The sequence below is a fragment of the Pavona decussata genome, unplaced genomic scaffold, assembly GCF_977016875.1.
Source record: "Pavona decussata unplaced genomic scaffold, jaPavDecu1.1 SCAFFOLD_510, whole genome shotgun sequence".
NCBI classification, from domain to species: Eukaryota; Metazoa; Cnidaria; class Anthozoa; order Scleractinia; family Agariciidae; genus Pavona; species Pavona decussata.
In genome coordinates this window covers 1,206,188-1,226,601 of record NW_028145827.1, presented here as the reverse complement: position 1 = coordinate 1,226,601, position 20,414 = coordinate 1,206,188, and the positions used below count along the sequence as shown (strand labels likewise).

Sequence of the window (20,414 nt, the reverse complement as noted above, 5' to 3'; positions counted from 1 at the left end):
GGTGACTAATGTTTGTGCGTGGAAATTGTAAGTTTTTGTGTGGTTGATGCGATAAAATATATCGATAAACACTCTTGCGTAAGGTTGATTGTGAAATCTACTGAATCTACATCAAGTTAATGTATTGAAAAAGTACAAACTTAGGCAGCTTAGGTGTAAATTTGAGGGGATTGACTCAATAAAGCTTTTCAGTTGTAATTATGTGTGTCGAGATTGTTTTCTTTTTAGTTACGTACGTGTGTTATGACTTCATGGCTGCTGAAATTTTACCCAAACAAAGGAGAGAAATTATTGTGCGAGGGGATGGAAATTACCGAGTTATTGCGCTGTGGAGGGTTGAAACCAGTGATAGTTAACACGGGGAAATCTCCCCTGGCCAGACCAACGAGAATGCTAACTCAGGATAATTGTCTAATCATTCTGTGGCGTAATCAAAACACAGAAGGAAAATACTAACTAAAGCTCCCACTACACAAACCTCACAGTTGCAGAGCGGATCGGCGAAGCGATATTAACAAAAACACAAACGGACTAAAGAGGACTAAAGCCCTCAATTTAACGCATTGCATAGCTTTCAAACAAGCTACAATGATAAAGAAAGGATCAAAAGACAGATAGCCGTGATAAGAAACACAACATCTTGCGACAACCGCAAAAGCAAATAGCCGGGCTCAGCAACACAAAAGCTGCAAGATACATGTACACCGTTCAAATCCTATCCTTACAGTGATAAAAACAGAGGTTATTCTGTCATCGGATGCACTGAAATGGGCCATACCAAACCTGAACCAAATGCCACAAAGTACATAAGAACGGCAGTCGCTAAACAGAAACAACAAGAGTTCTAATAAACGATACGCATAACCCAGAAATGACCTTTGAGATCAAAATACAAAACATGCGACAGTGGCCATCACGCAAATCCTACAAACCATAAATGGCATTTAATAAGAAGAAAATCAAGCTCTTAAAGAAAATTTACGGAGGACAACGCTCATTTCATAAATAAGAGAGTGTTCTCAAAAAGATATACCCGTGAGGGCAAAACTAAAACACGCACGTGAGCGCGAAGGCTTGTCAACCCTATATTTATACACCTCATATAGCTCAGTGATCACCACCTGGCATAGGTTGTTTTATCGGCACACATACAATTACAACTGAAAAGGCTTTATTAAGTCAATCACCTCAAATTAATACCTACGTTTGTATTATTTCGAGACTATTGGTCACCATTACTTGGTGTAGATTCAGTAGATTGCACAATCAACATTTCGCATTTATCGATAGATTTCATCCCAGTTATAACACAAAATCTTACAATTTCCACGCACCAACATTAGTCACCTCCGCTTTTTACAAAATCACGGCGAAAATGCGTTAGTTTTTGCCCGAAATCACTGTTTTTGACGAAGAAACAACTTTATGCCATACATTTCTTTCTGGCGACTTGCAATGTTTGCCCCCTGGCGATCCCAGAATCCTGTGCGCATAACATAGGTATCTGATTACTGGAAAATCATTCATTAACTAGAAATACGTGACTCGCAAAACCTCGCGAAGCTGGGGCTGGGTGGAAAGCCCTCTTTACTCGTATTGTAGCATCGAATGAGGAGATTAAAAGGTTTCTGAACATAGCAACTATTTTGATGAGCATGGTCTTTTCGTAGTTCCACAGGCTAGTTTGCGGTTTGCGGTTAAAAATCTATTTCTGACGAGATGAAATGTACAACGGGCGTACAATGCTGTCGTGTTCGATGAATTTATTTCCCACGGAAAATTATTTTACCGCGGCCACAAAACGTGTAATTTCTTCAATGCAATCTTTCACAAAAAAGATTTCTGGAAGAAAGGGAAAAGATTCTGGAGAGATTGATCTGGATCCAGGGAATATTGATTAAATTTTATCCGACACGCAAACTTTCCCGATGTATGCAAATTTTGCTGCAGACGACGCCAGACAACCTGACGTCATTCATACTAGGCAATATGCGGACACCTTCACGGAAATATATAAACATACATACATACATACATATATATAAATATATGTTCGGCTCGAATTTTCACGGCTTAGCTCCCGAGCGCGGCCTTCGGCGGGCCTTCGGCCCGACAAATTTATTAACCTCGCTACGCTCGGGCCTTCGGCCCTCGCTTCGCGAGGAAAAAACAAATCTTCATATTGCTGTTGTGATAGTAAGAAATTTGCAGAGGAGAATTGAGGGAGCAAAGATACCACAACTGGATGGCATCAACATCCCCAGTTTACAGCCACATAGGTGTGAAAGGAAAGAGGGGCTTGCCCTTTCATAGAAGAACTATTTCTTTAAACTTTAAAACAACCTGTCCTATTCAAACTACGATTGACTAGGTTTGCCATTATGTTTACAAAGAGTATGGCTGTTATGATTATCTCTACTATAATCATTTATCAGTCTGCATTCACTTTCATTGGGGTGCCTGCTTAACAATCATAATGGAAAATACAAAGTTCATATAGATCTATATTGGAAATGAACCCACTGCATAGACTGCAATTTTGCCAGATTGACAGTGCTGTGTGGAAAACCAGTAGTCAGTTCTCTCTGGTGACTTCCATTCCACCTGTTTAATTAGAATGCCAACACTGTAGCCTGTAAAGGCTGTAAAATGTTTCCTCTGCAGACATTTGCATGTCTGCATGACATGTTTACTGCTAATTTATTGCACAGTTGGAATTGAAATCATCAGAAAGAAAGCCGTTTTGTTTGTTATATCTTAAACCAGGTGAAGCGAGGAACTGGAGCTCATAAGCTCAATTCTTCCAGTTCCGGCTTGCCTGTTATCAAGTTACGCATGCAAATTTATCATAAATTATGTGTACAGTATGTATAAGTAAGTCTGACAATGAAAGAACATTTTCTTCCTCTACAAAACAAAGTCTTCACTTCTTTAGGGGAATAAAAATCTTTGTAAAGAGGTAATGGGCACAGTATAGTGTGTAAGCCCCTTAAATAGTTGATACAAATGCAGATTAGTTACAAATTACAGTAGAAGTTATCGCATCCCTATTGACAAAGAAGCTGTTGAGTATGAATGTCTCATTAACCTTAGGAACATTATCATGCTAACAAAGATCTAGTTACACGAGAGAAGTATTCTGCTCGCTTGGTTTACAAGTAGTGATCCTTACATCTATCATGACTGATACTTGATGAACCACTCCAGTATAGTTTGCCCTCATATGAAAAATTGAAATGTGTTATATAGAAAACATCCAATCATACCACTTTTCTAAAGAGTTCGGGTTGCATTTCCCACTTGAGTTTGACATGGCTTTAATAATAATGATAATGATAATAATAATAATAATAATAATAATAATAATAATAATAATAATAATAATAATAATAATAATAATAAATAAATAAATAAATGCTGGAATGGAATGGATTGAGGATGTTAGAGAGGCAATGAGGGAAGCAGTTGCTGAGATACCCACAACCGACTTTAAACTGACAGGCAGACGATCAGAGAGAAGAAGAACTGGAGTGCGCCTGGCCCAGATCTCCTTGCACATTTTTGGTGGAAGAAGGTAGTTGTCTTACATCAGGACGTGGCTAGAAGTATTGAAGCAACTGCGGTATATGTAAGGGACTTTCCCTTATGGTTTTCCAGAGGGAAAACTAGTTTGTTACCTAAGCCAGGGGAATTTACGAAAGACAACCAGCGACCAATAACATGTTTAAACACCTTATATAAGTGGTACACGTCGTGCCTCCTTGTAGATGCTAGTCATCATCTAATGAGATATGGCTTAATGCAAGGAGATCAAAGGGGGGCTAAACAGGACTGTTCTGGCACTGTCGACAACCTAGTTATTGACTGCATGGTGTGTCAGGATGCACAAAGAGGCCATAGAAATGAATGTAAAGCAAGTGGCCAGACAGTCACTGGAATCACCCACCACCAGATTTCAAGTGCAGCATTGTAAGTACAGAGGCAGCATGCCTGAGTGGTTTCAATACACTTAAACATATTTAAAGATGACACTGACATAAATAATATTAACAACGGGGCTTGTGCTTGTTGATGCTGTTGTTAAGACAATCAATTCACCTATGTAGCTGTTTATAAATGGCTCATTTTAAGCAGAAAAGTCTAGTCACTGTCATATGCCTTAGTGCAGTTTTACAGAAGATGTTTAACTCATTAAGCTGGTCATATTGAAATTGGTTTAGACTATGGTTCTATTAAGCCTTGGATAAACTTTGTTTAAATAACCGGCCCCGGTGTCCCTGACAATCCCTGTGTTCCCACATGTGAAATCGCAACTATGGTTGCTTAGCTAGAAAATGTACAGATATAAATAAAGTATTACTTGTGACTGTGTTCATGAAAATACTTCCTTTAGTGCCAGTATGGTAGTAACAACGAATTATAAAAGAAAGACGAGTGACTCTTCTACAAATTTTGAAAGCTAAAACATGAAATGCAGACTAATTAGTTGATGTCGTATCAGCGCCCCCCCCCCACCCCCTAGAAAAAATATAAGAAATTACAAATTAAGAGGAAAGTGTACAACAAATTTTCAAGAGATAAAAACTGTTAAGTGATCTTACCAATGACAAACAACTAATGGATTAATTGAACCAAGCACATTCCAAAAGTAAAATGAAACATGTTCTCAAACTTCAAATAATTGCATTTCAAGGCTGATGATATTTTACTGTGACACCTATGAACAGACTCTCTTTTCTTTTCTCAAAGAAGGGAAAGCCTCATCACAACTTAGTACAAGTGGACATATACAGCTCTCAATTTTCTGCTCGGGTAAAAGAAAAAGAGAGAGTAACAAATGGCAGTAAAAAAAAAAAAAAATACTTCTTACCTTATTAAATATGTACATTCAGCCTTAGTATCAAAATAAAAATAATGGGGACAAAGAATGGTGTGGCAAACTGATGTAGAACAACGATGTCAAAATTGGATTTTGGCTGCACTTTACCTCTATTTTTTTTCTGGCTAAACATTTTAGGATCAATAATGTTACCCATGCATTTCCTCTACAGATTAATGTACATAGAAATCCCCAACAGTGCTTTGGTATTGTCCAACACCCCCTCACACTACTTACAGTGTCCATAGACACTGAACAGCACAAATAATTCTGGGTGTGTTTGTTGACTTTTTCCTATTATAAGAGTTACTGTAAAAGCTCTCAGGCTTCATGAAGGAGGGAGGAGTTATAACAGAAGGGGATCTTATTTCAAATTAATTTAATCTTTGTAAAAAAATAAAATAAATCTCACTTTAATAATAGTTTATGATTGTTTTTGTTATCAACAAAGGATAAAATGTGTGGCTTAATGCTGAATTATTACAAACTCTGATGTCCCAAGGGCGGGGAGGGGATATTGGAAAGGTGGGACAAAATTAAACTTCCAAAGGAGAGGACAGGTTAAAAGAGATTTTACAGTAACTGATTAGCCTTGAGATATTGCTTTGGAACTCTTCAACTACAATACCTCTTACATTTTTACACTAATAATATTCCTTTTATAGTGGTGTACTTAGTGAGCTGGCCCTTGTGTTGAAGAGGGGCTGGAGTTCATTTTGTTTGGCTACAAACCTCACTGCTTTTCATATGAAAATCATGTTTCTCTTATGCTAACTAGTTGCCTTTTATACCGAGCCCCCAAGGTTCATATCAACGCAAAATCAACTCTAGCCTTGTTTCCACTCAAAGCCAAGTCACTAAGCACATCTGAAAAATGAGCTAGTACTTCAGTAAAATGCTCTGCACTTTTAAAGTGTTGCTGCAGTAGTTCTTTGTGTCCTTATTCTGAACTGAGGCCAATCAAAGGAAAGTTCAGTCTTCTTTTCATCCATGTGTAAGTCCTCCTAAGGGGAGAGGGAAAGAGGAAGGAAGACCTGACACAAAAGTATTCATTGGGTCGTGGTGAACATCTGGATTCCAGACATTTACACTGATTGGATGAAACACAAAGGTCATTTTGATTGGCCCTAATTTTGAGAGACATGTATTGTGTAGTGAGTTGCTGGAAGGATTGAATCAAAACATCTTGTGTCAGGCTTTTCTTTCCATTTCCTTTGTCTTGCACCCACCCTCACCCCCCTCCTACAAAAACAAGCAAAACCTGATACTCAGGTTAATTCCCATGTATCTAACAAACTACACTTCTCTTGCCAATGAAACCAACTTTCCATCTCACAATTGTCACATTTGACCCGTAAAACTCAATATACTAACTAAAGGACAAATAAATAGCCCTGATAACTGCTGTACTATTCCATGCTCATGCCATATAATGTGACAAAACCTACTACACAGCATGCACTGTTATTATACGCTACTAAGTTTAACCAGCCCCCTCTCACTGTCAGCTTGAAGACTGTCTTGTTCCTGAGCTCCAGGCAATAAGTTGCTGTGTTCTTCTTCTGCTTTCTTGGCATCATGTGTTAGTGTTATACCATTCTTTGAGCTTAATGGTGTTGGAGACTGAAAAAAAGAAAAAAAATCTGTTTCAATGACCAGCTCCTAACTATCCTTGTCCTAGCAACAAACACAAGAAAGCAAACCAAAACCGTATATCGAGAACTGTGACCAGAAAAAACCTGTGATTAGAATCTATTTTCGTTTTGCTTGGTGTGCATCAAGTAGTAAGAGTAAGGATAAAATTGAGGTTTGAATACATAAGCAAGCTTACCATGGGTGCAGTGGATGTCGTCCTCACTGCTCCATATTTGTCTGATTCCGGAGGTTCAGGTATAATAACTCCTCTTCTGTTTATTAAACTAAAATAACAAAGCCAAGGTTAGCATTAAGGCACATCAAATGACCAGCTGGTGGATAATGGTTTTATTTACGGGACACACAAGAAGCAAACTGATAATCAGCGACATCAAGGATAACTTACAGAAAAGGCATGATCAGTTATTGAAATGAAAACGTTTCTTTTGAGATTTATAAATTATTTGTCTCAATATGTTTGAGCCACAAGACTTCAATTATGTACTTAATTTGGAATTGGACTCAGAGGGAGCGGGATTTAGGGGAGTGATTATTTTACAGTTAATTATTTTCAGAGGAGATTCACGGCTGCTGGAGGTATGGTGGTGTAGTGGATAGAGCATCCGGCTTTCGATCGGTCAGTCGGAAGATCCGAGGTTCACTGGTTCGAGGCCAGGTTCAGGTCTCTGCATTGCTTTGTTGTTTACTTAGACAAGAAACTTTGCTCCACATCAGCTGTGGCCACACTGTGACTTTTGCCCTAGGTAAACTTGACTTGTTGACAGTTTTACCTAGGGAAACTTAAATTTAGAAGTGTGACCGATTTTTCCCCAGGTACATTACCTAGGGTAAATTTTTCCCATCGATGCTTGAATATGTCAAGAGAACAATAGAATTTCCCTTGACAGTTACCCTACATGTTTTGAAGGGGTAAACTGAAATCCCAAGGTAGTTAGCCAATAGATGCTTGTCGGCAAACGCGCTGATGACAGAGTTGATTTTATCGCGTCACGTTTTACTTGAAAAACGTCGAAGTGCAAGTCTTTTGTCGCTTTTGTGGCGTGCGTGTGCGTGTGTATAAAGAAAGAAGATGGCGTGGTTCAGATCGAACGTGTAAGTATAAATCATTTGCAATCAGTACACGTTCCATTTGGCTGAAATTACTGAAGATTTAGTTTCCTTGTTTGCTATAGCTATTAATCGGCTATATTTCGTTTCAGAAACCAGTATCAGACGCTGAAGAAAAACCACTCGCGATCCCCTTGCTCGTTGCAAAACGTAAAAAAAAAGTAATGAAAAGAGGAGAACTATTTCTCTTTCATCTGCGTGATTTTCTAACAGGTTGTTTTCGATTTGAGCGCAAAAAATACGTTTATGCGGCATGAAATTTAATTCTGTCAGTCCCTTGTAAATACCTGGAGTGTTTTCTTCAGTGTTACCTTTTCACCTGGGGAAAATGAAACCCGAGATAAATTTACCTCGGGTGAACTCAGGTAAATTTTCCCTGGGTAAATCAATTTTCCCTCGGGAAAAAGTGCGTAGTGTGACCACAGCTATTGTCTCTCTTCACCCAGGTGTATAAATGGGTACCAGCGACATACTGCCGGGGTAACTCTGCGATGAACAAGCATCCCATCCAGGGGGGAGCAGCAGTACTCCTAGTTGCTTCATGCTACAGAAATTGGGCTAAGCTCCAGTCATGTGGGCCACTCAGGATCGAGTGCGACCACCTTTAACTTACCTTCAAGACTGCTGCCCAAAAGGAGCCTGGTAGCTGGGGGCACCCGAGAAATTGACCTGGGTACCTAAACATTTTGCAGCAGCACCTAACACTTCACATGTTGGGCTCCTAACTTCTCTGCTTTTGGCCTTGTGGGCTCCGTGAAATTTTTCTTAGGCAACAGCATTGGGTTTAAAATTATTTGGAATTTTCTATTTCATTCATTTACTGTATCAATAATTATTACGTTATTTGTTTTTTTTTTTCCCCTGCATCTCAATCATTATTTTGTTGTGTTAGCTAGTTACCTGGGGTGCAGGGGCCCACATAGGACAGCAGCACAGTTTTTCCACATTGACCCTTCACTGTAGGGGTTGATATTGCCTTGGCCACTCCGCGATGAGAATGACCCCTTGATCTGTCAAATCAAACACACGTTTTCACTCAATCACAAATTAATAATTATAACGGTGATAATGACGATGATGATAAGAATAACAATTTTAAAAATAATGATCTCAGTCTGCAATTTTGAAATAAGAAAACCTTATTTGCTGGAGCTGAATCAAAACTACAGTTTGAAGAAACTTATGGAAAAGTCAAATTTTGGAATGCACATTTTTTTTTATTTCTGGCAAAAATTCTCCACTGCATGTAATGCTAATAATACACACTACAGGGTACAATTCAATGAATTTACTAGACTTTAATCTGTAACATTTGTGTTTGAATTCAATCAAAGATACAGTGGGACGAAGTGGGTCAATCTCAATCAATGTCTGGCTTGCAGCCTTGCATTGTGGATCACCTTTGAATTTAGAAAAAGTGGGTAATTCTCAGATCAAGGGAAATACAAACCATTGATTTCGTTACCAGAAGCTGGCAGTGTATGAGAATCTAATTGAGTGCAAGTGACTTTGCCTTGATGTTCAATTACAAGGTTGTGTGAATTGTCTCCAACTGCCACCTACTTTGACTAGACCTGCAGACAACTACATGTACTTTAAAAATTATTGATACCAGGGACACAGCTGCGTGTGGTGTGAGGCCTGGGATACAAGCCATTGACATTGGTGCCCATGGGAAGTGAATTCTCGCACCTCTGCACCCATCCTGTTCCCTCAAATGAAACAATGATTATGAACCAGTGGACCTCTCACAAGATTTGCACCATGGTGTTCTACTTACATCTTCATTTGTAGTTTGATTGGAAGAAACTAAATATGAATGAAAGCCTGTCAATCCAACTATTGACCAAATTGAGAAAAAGCAGATGATGGCTTCTAGGATAGTGTGGTCAGTCAAGGAAGCTACCCTGGACAATGAAGCACTTTGTTATGAACAAAAATATGCACATCTACACGTACAAGTTTCAAAGGATGGACGCTGCATCCTGCAAAATTTCAGATGTATCTGTAGTACACAAGGGAAGTTAACAGACTGTTAAATAAAGGTACATCTGTCCCTATAACATCCAACATAATTGTTTCAAAGTGTTCCTGGGAGATGTAAATAGCACTACTGAAAAAGTTCAAAAATGATTTCCATCGAAGTATGATAGAACAGTAGGCAGAGTTTAGACAACAATATTTATTTAGATCTTGTCGTGGTACAATACAGTTCCATCTGTATATTGGATAGCCCTTGACCAAGCATTGTGAAATATGACTTTATACCCTCGTTATTATGCAATGTATGTTGCGGAAAATTGGCCTCAGTCATGTAGTATCCGACAGCAACATTGGTTATCATTACATGAGTAAACTCAGTTCAAGACAGGTGTCAGGATCCATTTACAAAAGGTTGTCCAATTATTATGACAGACTTAAAAGGATATCTTGCAGGAGACTGTTTCATAGCAGAAATAAATGATGAATCCTTTCCTTGCGACACTGTATAAAAAAAAAGGGAAAATGCATCAGTCAACATGACTACTTTTCTTCAGAGAAAGAGACCTTATTATGGGAAATTAACCCTCATGTTAATTACGGTATTGGAAAGTAACGTGACCTAAATTAACATGAATGGAAGGAAAATTTACTTCCCAATAAAGGAAATTAATGCAAAGGAGGTGCCTAAAATTCAAAATGAGGGAAATCAATGCTACTTACACAAAGAAACAGAATCTCTTGAGAGAACAGGAACAAATTTATTTTAACACTTAAAGTGTAAAGATCCAAAAAAGCAAACAGTGTTTGTGGAATTGTTCCTAAACATAGGGTTTAAACGAAGAAATCTGATCACTTCCAGCATTCTTCACAGTGTCTTCATCACCAACCTATTGTGCATTTCATATCACTTTAATTTTTAATTCCTTCAGGAAATGTTGCTCCAATGTTTTATTTCCCCCTTTTTACTTCATTTGCAAATAAAAAGCTTGGATTATGGGCAAAATCATAGTTTTTATCACAAAATGAAGTGTTTTCTGAAGGAATTCAAGGCCACATACAAAAACTCCAGCAAAAACAAAAGCAATCTGAAATGCACCATATGTTGGTTACCGTAAATGATCTAATAAAAGCCGTGGGTGTTTATTGAATTTCAAGGGTTCGAGGGGGGCGTTTAAAAGATAAGAGGCGTTTAAAAGAGAGAGGCGTTTATTCTAATAACTGTAACATGGTAACCTAAATACGGTATTATATAAACCTAAATGACAGAGCTTGAGCAGACTATCAAGTCCGTCCGCTAATAGGTCTAAACCGCCTACAAATCCACAACGGTATATGATACATACAAAGTGGCAGAAAAGGGTACTGGTAGTTCTTAAAGCTCAATGTCAAGACGCAACTCGCACACCGGTGTAAATTAAGCAAGAACGCAAATAAATTGATTGATTGATTGTATTGTACATCTGTTTCTAGTTTATGTGTGGTTTTCAGGGAAGGCGGGTGTTTATTAGACAGGGGGCGTTTGTTAAAGAGGGGCGTTTAATACAAACTTGACAGCTTAGGGGGGCGTTAATTAGATAGGAGGCGTTCATAAGAGAGGGAGCGTTAATTAGATCATTTATGGTATGCAACAATATATAGTCCTTCATTTATTTCATATACCACACATCAACATTCCAATCCTAGCAGTATGCAGGATGTTTGTCCCATGAACCTAGTTTAATGGCCTTAGCTCCCATGAGTTTCTCTGTAGCTCAGTGGTAGAGCATCCGATTTTAATTAGTAATCGGAAGGTCATACATGCAGGTGCAACTCCTGTTGGGAGGACTAGTATTAATTTTTCTTTTTCCGAGTACGCCTGTGCCTCTGACTGAATAATATCTTCATCATTCTCATTTATTTACCATGCAATAAATACTATGATCACACGTATTTCAATAAATAAAAAAAAGTAACAACTTACACATTACAAGATGAGTTACCACAAAAGCAAATAGATAACAGCAGTAGATTGACAGCGATACAAGAAACATGAAGAAAAACTTGTAGTTCCTCTTTCCTACACAGTTACCGACCTATGACAAAACAGAAAAACAAGCTAGTAACCAATAGTGGAGCGCGGGATACATTTCTTCTTGTTTTGGTGGGTGTCTTCATAAACTTGATTGCTATATTGATCAGACTTATCATCCAAAATGATTTTTTTTACGCAAGTCACAATGTATGTGTACTTGTGACACACATACATACAGCTTATTAAAATCAAGTTGAGAAATGTGTGTTTTGCAGCAAAAACGTGAAGCAGATACATCTGATGACTTCTTATTTTGAAAGCTTTAAAAGCAACCCGACCAGTTAATAATAATAATAATAATAATAATAATAATAATAATAATAATAATAATAATAATAATAATTAATAATAATAATAATAATAATAATTAATAATAATAATAATAATAATAATAAGTGTTTTCTCTCGCGATGAACAGAACTTTTAGTATTTAGATTGAGGATTTTATGGATGGTAAATAGTTTTAGAATTTAACTACTAGGATTTTTATGATTAGAAGTTCGGAGTTTAATTGTATGGACTTTTGTCGTTACATTGATTGGCTATGGCTGGCCGCCCAATCATTGTTTAGGTAATCTGGGCATCCAGAAGTTTTTACTGCCATAATAATAATAATAATAATAATAATAATAATAATAATAATAATAATAATAATAATAATAATAATAATAATAATAATAATAATAATAACATAGTGCCAATTCTACTAAAAAAACTACTAGACAGTACTTTTAATACATATCATCACCAGTTGAATCACTCTTAACTAACTAAACACTAACAGTATAATGATAAAGATGAACAAATTATTTAAAACTAATCAAATCAAATTACGATGTATTAAATTTCAAATAAAAGGGTTTTAAAATTATACTAGTTTTGAAAGTACTTAAGGAATTTTTAGTTCAAATACAATCAAGTAAATTTTTCCAGAGCATTGGGACAATTACTGAAAAAGCCTGCTTTTCATAGGTTTCAAAGGTTGTTCTTATTCCCCCACCACTAGCCTCAGAAGACAAAACAAGGAAACCCGGTCTACATAGGGTTAATTAGCACATCTGCTAGGCTTAAAAGTCTTGAATTCTATTCTCGTGGTCACAGGCAGCCAGTGGAGCAGTTCTTTCAATAGATGTTCTATTTTAATATTATTTTAAGTTTGAAAGGAGTTGAAAATATCATTATTTTAGAAACTTATTTTTAAATACTCACCCACGGACAGTGATGGTCGAACCGTTCTGAGAACAAGAAAGCAAAGCATTCAATCAATTAATTTTCTACATGTATGTGCATTTCCAGATGAAAACAAAAAGTCTGAACCTTACTTTAAATTAAATACATTGACACTTCTGCTGAAATAATCAAAAATTGACAAACACAGAATGAATGAAGATTATCGTTTCTTGTTTAGATGGTAACTGTACATATGTAATTGCTTGTTTGGCAAATTTAAAAGAAATAATAACATCACTTTATCAAACATTCACATTAAAATAGTTATAACTTGCACTGTTTTCACACTCTCTCTGGGTAAAATTGAGGTGCCTATAACATTTCATAAAGTAAAGACTAAAAGATGTCACCTTGCATTACATAAGTGTTGAGGAATTGCCTGTTGCAAGGCTACTTTAAGTGGGAAAAATATAAACTGCAGAAAGAATGTCAAAAACTCAACAGGCTAAATTATATCGAGCCAGTTTCACCCGACCTTCAAAAACCAGTAATAATAATAATAATAATAATAATAATAGTAATAATAATTTCTTAAGTGCAAATTCAACTAAAGTTTTCAAATGCGCTTTACAAATGGCGTTAATTAAACAATATTATATAGTGTTAAAAAGTAAACTGTAAAGGCATAAAAATTAGATCATAAACATCATGCTAACCAATTCTGTTAAAAATTAAAAATCGTATAAAAGTTATTCTAAAGGACTAATCAAGATATACTCTTTTAAAAAGGAGAGTCTTAAGTTTCCGTTTAAAAATGTTAATACTGTGTTCCTTCCTGAGTTCCAGAGGTAGCCCATTCTATAATCGAGGAGCTGCATTAGCAAAGGCTTGGTCTCCGAGGGTTGGCAATGTTTTAACTGCCAGTGGTTTGACCATATAGTTATCGTTAGATCTCAAACCAAGGGCAGCATATAGCAGTTACAGTGTTGTAGCATCCACATGATCCTTGTCACACGCATGTAAAGATCGCCACTTACCTACACAGTTATCGCACATGCTGCAATGCGATGCTCTGGGTGGACGAAATATTTTACACGTAAAACAAAACTTAAGTTTAACAGTTTGTCCATTTAGAGTGATCTCTTTCACTCTAGGAGGAGGCCGATATGTTTGCGGATCTTGATTAGGAGTTTCTAGGAGAAAAAAAAAACACAATAAATCAACATAAACTTCTCAAAACATTTTTAAGGATGCGATGCATGTTGTTGCATAATTTGAAAACTGAAAACATAACTAGTGCAACTTTGTACTTTACATAAAAAATCCTCACAAACACTTTACAAGTAATTGGCTATTTATTTATTTACAACTAAAGTAGCCATGTTTACTTAGTAATTTATAAACTCTGACTTATAAAATGTCAGCCATTGAAGCTGTCTTCAGTCAGACTGCAATTCACAAGGATAATTAATAAGTTTTTTTTCCAAATTGATTCATTTTAAGTTTCAGTTTATTAAGTGTTTGAAGAGTGACAATCCCAGCACTACTAGACAGTAGCTGCAGCATAAGAAAACACGTGGAAGAATTTGGTTACCTCTGTGGTTTTCAAAACGAAGACATTTGCACCAGGCGGAGAGGTTATATTTTACAGATTACACATGATATTGTGGTGTGTGTGCCTTGTTTATTGTGTCAGACCTGTGCAGAAGACTATTCAGCAGGGGAACAAGAAAAATCTATCAGACCCACTTGATTACTTTTTGGGCCAAATACCCAAAGCAAGGCATTTCCTTTTTTCACCACTATTAAATACACATATGTTGTGGTTTAAAATTTTTCAAACCATTTCAATTTTTATTTTTCTTTGCACAGTGTTCATTACCATAATCAGAGACAAAGAAAATACAAATCAAACTGGTTTGAAAATTTTTTAAACCAAAACATTTTTGAACCACAACACGTATACTTGGCTTAGAAGCAAATAAATGCATTTGCATTTTTGTTACCTAATGTTTTTTCAATGTATGCCGCCTCTTCTGCTGAAGCTCTGGGCACTATGCCTGGGTCACTGAATGCCGTTCGAAGTAATGTTGACATAACAAAAATAAATAACCAAGCTGCTATAAACGGGGTGGCTGGAGACACCTTTTCAAATAAATATGGACAACTGTAAAACAGAAACAAGACAAAATCAGAAATCCACCAACTCCTAAATAATTCATAACTTTTTCAAGCATGCAGACATTTTGAGTTTGGTACAATGACTTGTAATGTGATGTACAGTAATCTTTATTTAACCAGGGCAATACAATTCACTAAAGGCTACATGCTTTTAAAATTATTTTTCTGCTGTTGACTACATTTTCAGGATTTTACCAACAAAACTTTCTTGTGAAATGTTAAAATCTTAATGGGAAAATTGACATTTCAATGACCTTTTGTTCAAATTATAGCAGCTGTAAATTTTGAAATTTTTACAGAACTGGCAGACAATATAAAATTTAAAAAGTGTCAACAATATCCAAAGCTGTCCACAATCTTTACAATCACTGAAATTTATTTGAAGGTATATCTTTAAAATAAAAATTAAAATAAATCTCCAGTTTTGTTTCCCATTTGCTACAGATTAAGCTAACTTAGAGACACTTTCTGCTAAAAGTTCTGTCACCCACTCTACAGTTGAAGAAAACCTTAGAGGCTATTTAAGGGTGAAAAACGGCATATTAAAGCTCTTACAAAAACCAAGCTGGTTAAACTTTTTTTCTGGATTTCTGGGGTATAAAGTAACTGAGCATGTGAATAGCATCCCAATGCATGAAAGAAATGACAAATGCCACAACTTTCCAGTGTACCATTGAGTTATATGGATGTGCTTGGCAGGAGTCCTAAGTACAGTTGACTCCCAATAACTCGAACCCTTGCTAACTTGAACGTTGCGCTAACTCGAACCAATGTTCCTTTTCCTTTCAGGTCATTTTCTATATAATTTTACCCTCGATAACTTCAACTCCCGATAACTTGAACCTTTTTCAATTTCCCTTGAAGGTTTGAGTTATTAGGAGTCAACTGTACTCACAAAGTTAGATTCCCAAGACTCTAATGCTAAGATTTGCAACACTAGATTAAGAACTCTAATGCTTTTTTTGTACTTAGTAATCTTGCAAAGCATCCATAACTTGACAGTTACATGATACTGGATGTTAACCATTTCTTAAACTTGTAAGAGATCTATTGACAAATTTTTTTGTTTACTAATAATAATTGCCAACAACATTTGAGGAGAAGATTCCCATATATCCCCATATATTAATATCACTATCTGATGTGACAATCACTCAGCCAAGAAATTAGACGCATGTATTAAATAGCTTGATCTACAGTGCAGGCCAGAATTAAGCGAACTACGCAGACGTGTTTTATATGCAGCAAAAACGCGTATGCGCGTATTTTTAGACGCGTCTAAATGTGCGCGTTTTTGCCATTGTTATTCATCCCCGTAAGTTCTCTTTGTGTGGTATTGTCAAACAAAAGAAAAGAATTCAACGGGTTAACGACAAACACAAAATTAGCATTTTATGAAATCAGCCAGCGACAGCTATCATATTTCAAATCTTATCCGCTTCATAAATACTGGTGACTTTAAAAACAACTCCTAGCCGATACTGAATATTCAACGTTTGTTATAGAAAATATAAATCTAAGATAATTAGTCGAATACTACCTGTTCGAAATCAAAGCGCTCTGTGCGCGAACTCGTGAATGATAGGTGAGTGTTTCGAGTTATGCCTTCAGTTGTTTTAAAAATTACACGCACATTGTGACTCGAAAGAGAGTGTTTCGAGGTTTCTTCGAATGGGTGAAAATGGCACAAGTTGGCTATAATTGGAAAGGCACTGTGGCTCCCGTGTTGATTGAATAAAAAAGCATCCAGTTTTCCTTCCAAGAACCTCCGTACATCGTGTTGTTGTCGAATGAAACTTGATACATGTGCAGGAATTTGGTTGCCTAGCACGTGACTGAAATCTTCCGGATGTTATCAGCGTGGCAATTTCTTTCTACGTCGAAACGACGGCTTCTGTCAGTGTTTTACAACATTAGAAGAAGCTTTCAATCTTGCAAAAGTTGCTATTATGGCTTTATCCAAGTGAATGCAAATATAGGAATGCATCAAGCGTTGCGGTACTCAGTAGGCTCTCAGTGTTTTACGTTTAGGTTTGTTCCGGGGAATCGATCGTATCACTCACACTAGACCCGAATGAAATTTTGCAAAATTGAAGTTTCCTATTTTACCCTAAGCCTTTAACCAACGGAATTGCCTTTGATCTTTAAAGTCAACTGAACGATTACATTTTGCGGCCGGAGATAGTAAATGCTTGAGGTCAACGTCAGGGAAAGTTCACGGTAAGTCAGCAAATCTGAACCGAAAAGCGCGAGAGGAGCGAAGTCTGTTGAAAATCATTTGGTGGATTTACTGATTTTATTCCAGGTCGTAATTTATTTGTTTACTCTAAATGATTCACCCACAAATACTGTATTATTCTCGAACTACCCGAGTCATCATTGCGGCAAGGAATAAATAAGAATAGCGTTTAGAAATAAAAAACAAACAAGTTAAATCCTTTCACGGTCTATGTACGCAGAGCTCGTTTCGCAAAGTACAGATCTTTAAATTTCAGGGCAAAAAACTTCCACTCGTCCGCCCGTCCGAGACGAGTACTCTCGTATCTCGGACGAGTGGATTTCCAAAAGCACTTGTCCTACGGGACGGGGAGAGTTTGCCTAAAAAAGCTGTTCTTTTCTACTGAGGTCTGAGTTCCCAAGCATTTTGGACACTGTAAACTAGCCTGAGTTTCGCGAAGTTTGGTTTCTTTTCATGGCAACTTTCCCGTTTTCGCTTCCGTTTTCCTAGAATATCTGGTTCTGTTGTTTTGATGAAGACTGGGATCCACATACCATATATGGAAATGACAACCTTCTTTGAGACAAGGCTTCATTAGCACTTGAACGAGGAGATTACCGTTGTGGCAAGTTTTGTGATTATTAAACAAGTAATAAAACCTGTGAAAAAATATGAAGAAAGTCGAATTCGAAAATTCCAACCAACATGGAAAAAAGAATTTCCCTGAGTTAAATTTGACGTGGAGAAGAATGAAATGTTCTGCATTGTGTGCCGCAAGTTTCCGACAGTGGCCGATAAAGCGAGCCGGCTTTATGTCGGCATCAATGGATCGTCCGCCACTGGTTTTCGCCGTGATTCTCTTGTGAGTCACGAGCAGAGCCATTCTCGTTACTTTTACTAAAAACGAAGAAAAACCAGAGCAGGCGCCGCTACAGCGAATAAGCCTTAAAATCGACGAGGAGTCAAAGGAGTCATCTTAGATCGCAGTTTTAATGCCTCATAAAGTTAACGTGCTGCATTTTCTCAAGTCATGTATAAAAAATGTGAGTGATCCCTGATGTGTCTGTATGAAATGGTGTTGTATTAAAAAGTGCAAAGAACAACATAAATTGAAATAACTGTTAAAATAAATACTCGAGATTTGGTACAAAACAGATTATACAATTTCTATGTATTTTTATGACATTTTGTTATTCACTTTGATAATTTTCTCGGACTAGTGAATTTAACTTTCGGACAACCAGAATCTGAACGTTACTCGTCCAATGGACAAGTGGAATAAAAAAAAAGTTTTTCGCCCTGAATTTAGAAATTAAACTCTGCATTCCCGGCGTTTTATTCCTCTTTTAGCTTGTCACACACAGAAGTCTGACTGTTGTAGTCTTGATATCTTCAATTCTACAGATTTTATTCATCATTTCGTTTCCAAAATACAGTAAGCCTCGCCGCAAGTTTTTTTTTAAGTTCTTCCATGTGCTCAACAACATGAAGTTGTTCTTGCGCTGAGCCGGTTCTACAAGAAAGTCGACAAGTGTAGTCATACTTTGTCAAACCCTTCTGAAAGGCTTTTCCCAGGCAATTCAAAAGAACAATGAAAGCTCAACAATACGAAAACAATGAGCTAGCTCATACATACTAATACGTCTGACTAGATGCCCATCTGCAGATTTTTAGACGCATATACGCATCCGCTGCAGACACGTTTTACGCGTATGTTTTGGTTCGCTTAATTCTGGCCTGCACTGTAGCAGCTTGTGTTTCAGTTATTATCAATCATTGTACTCAGCAATTCAACCCACCTTATCAATAAAGGCAAGAGTTTATCCCCCTTAATTATCCTCTTAATTATGCATACATTTCCCATTTAGCTATGAGGGACGGTATACACACATACATACAACAAACATACGTTATTTGATAAGTAAGATAAAGAAAATAACAGCCAAAGGCTAATGTGGATCTGCTAATAAATAACATTGAATTAAACTATGATACAATCAATTAAAAGCTAAAATTGTAATACATCATACAAAAAGAAGCAGTTTTGGGGTATATACATACTAAAAATAGATATCATCATTTGATTTATTGGCTATTAAAATGGCTTTTTGCCAAAGAAAAAGTAAATGATTGTATGAAAATACAACCAAATGTGTGTTAGAAATGTTTAGGACTATAATGAAATATTGTCCAGTGGAGAAAAAATACTCAGCCTGCAAATTTATGAAAAAAAGAAACAACACAAATTTTAAGTTGTTAGACAGAATATTAACAATTCACATAATAAATAAAATTAAACAATAACTAAGCTTATGTGTAAATAATACTGAAGTTGATCAAAGCAGCATTTAATTATGCCCTCAAATTCTAAAATGGTACCCCAGTTGATGGAAAAAAAATTGAAATTAAAACTTGCAGAAATAAGTAAGTTAAATAAACAGAACAGCACGCTGGCACTGCTGTACAACAGAAATGCAAATAAGACTTAAATTACAGATAAGCGTCGGTGTATTATTTATAATTGGCAAAACAAAACACCAAACAGTAATCAACTCTTACACGATTTGACTGTACTAGGGAAATATTTTGCATCACCAAGGTAAAAAAAAAATGTGCAGGGTGCAAAACAGCAACGAAGGGAAAGCTGTCCGCTTGGAAGTGCGGCTGATTCACGGCAATTGTTTTGATGTTTTGTCTTTCCGTCTGTGACATTTTGTCCGCATATGAACCGTGATCTCATGACGTCCCACACAAGGCAACCAACAACTGCATACTTACTCAAATGAAAAGAAAAGGGCGCTTGTCACCACTATGAGCACCACGGTGAAATAAAACACGCCATTATTCCGGGCCATAATAATCCTTCCATTACAATAAAACTTGTTTCTCCCGGGAAAAACCTCCCAATTGCGATTTGACATGATGGGTGTGTAGATCTTTTGAGTCATGGAGGTTTTCTTTAACACAAAGCAGCACACAAGCAGGTTTTCTTCGCTACCCAAACTTTAACCATAGCCACGGGTTCCAGTGTGCTGAACTATATGATCGAATTCCTCGGTTTATCTACACCCGAGGCTGCTTCTCCTTATTGCCAAACAGAAGATGAAGTATTCGAGAACCAGAGGGCGCCACACCGAATACATTAGAGC

At 36.8% G+C, this 20,414-nt stretch overlaps 1 protein-coding gene across 1 annotated transcript; it reads right to left on the bottom strand.

Moving 5' to 3' along the window:
• Window positions 1–4,640: 4,640 nt before the first annotated feature.
• On the bottom strand, window positions 4,641–20,413 carry LOC146450111 (palmitoyltransferase ZDHHC14-like). The gene is made up of 10 exons (XM_085100735.1): window positions 20,044–20,413; window positions 14,873–15,033; window positions 13,904–14,059; window positions 12,906–12,931; window positions 11,586–11,697; window positions 10,072–10,126; window positions 9,423–9,525; window positions 8,543–8,652; window positions 6,711–6,798; window positions 4,641–6,502 (listed from the first exon to the last, which is right to left on the bottom strand). Exons 1-10 carry the CDS (start codon window positions 20,211–20,213, stop codon window positions 6,347–6,349), a joined length of 1,137 nt encoding a protein of 378 aa, XP_084956861.1. The 5' UTR covers window positions 20,214–20,413; the 3' UTR covers window positions 4,641–6,346.
• Window position 20,414: the final 1 nt, after the last annotated feature.

Bases quoted from the DNA above. Each gene is read 5' to 3' on its own strand.
- LOC146450111 (XM_085100735.1), bottom strand. From the start codon at position 20,213: ATGACTCAAAAGATCTACACACCCATCATGTCAAATCGCAATTGGGAG. The intron at 12,932-13,903 runs GTAAGTGGCGAT...TCTTGTTCTCAG, and splicing joins CATGTGCGATAACTGTGTAG to AACGGTTCGACCATCACTGT. The intron at 9,526-10,071 runs ATATCCTTTTAA...GACTGACCACAC, and splicing joins ATGAAACAGTCTCCTGCAAG to TATCCTAGAAGCCATCATCT.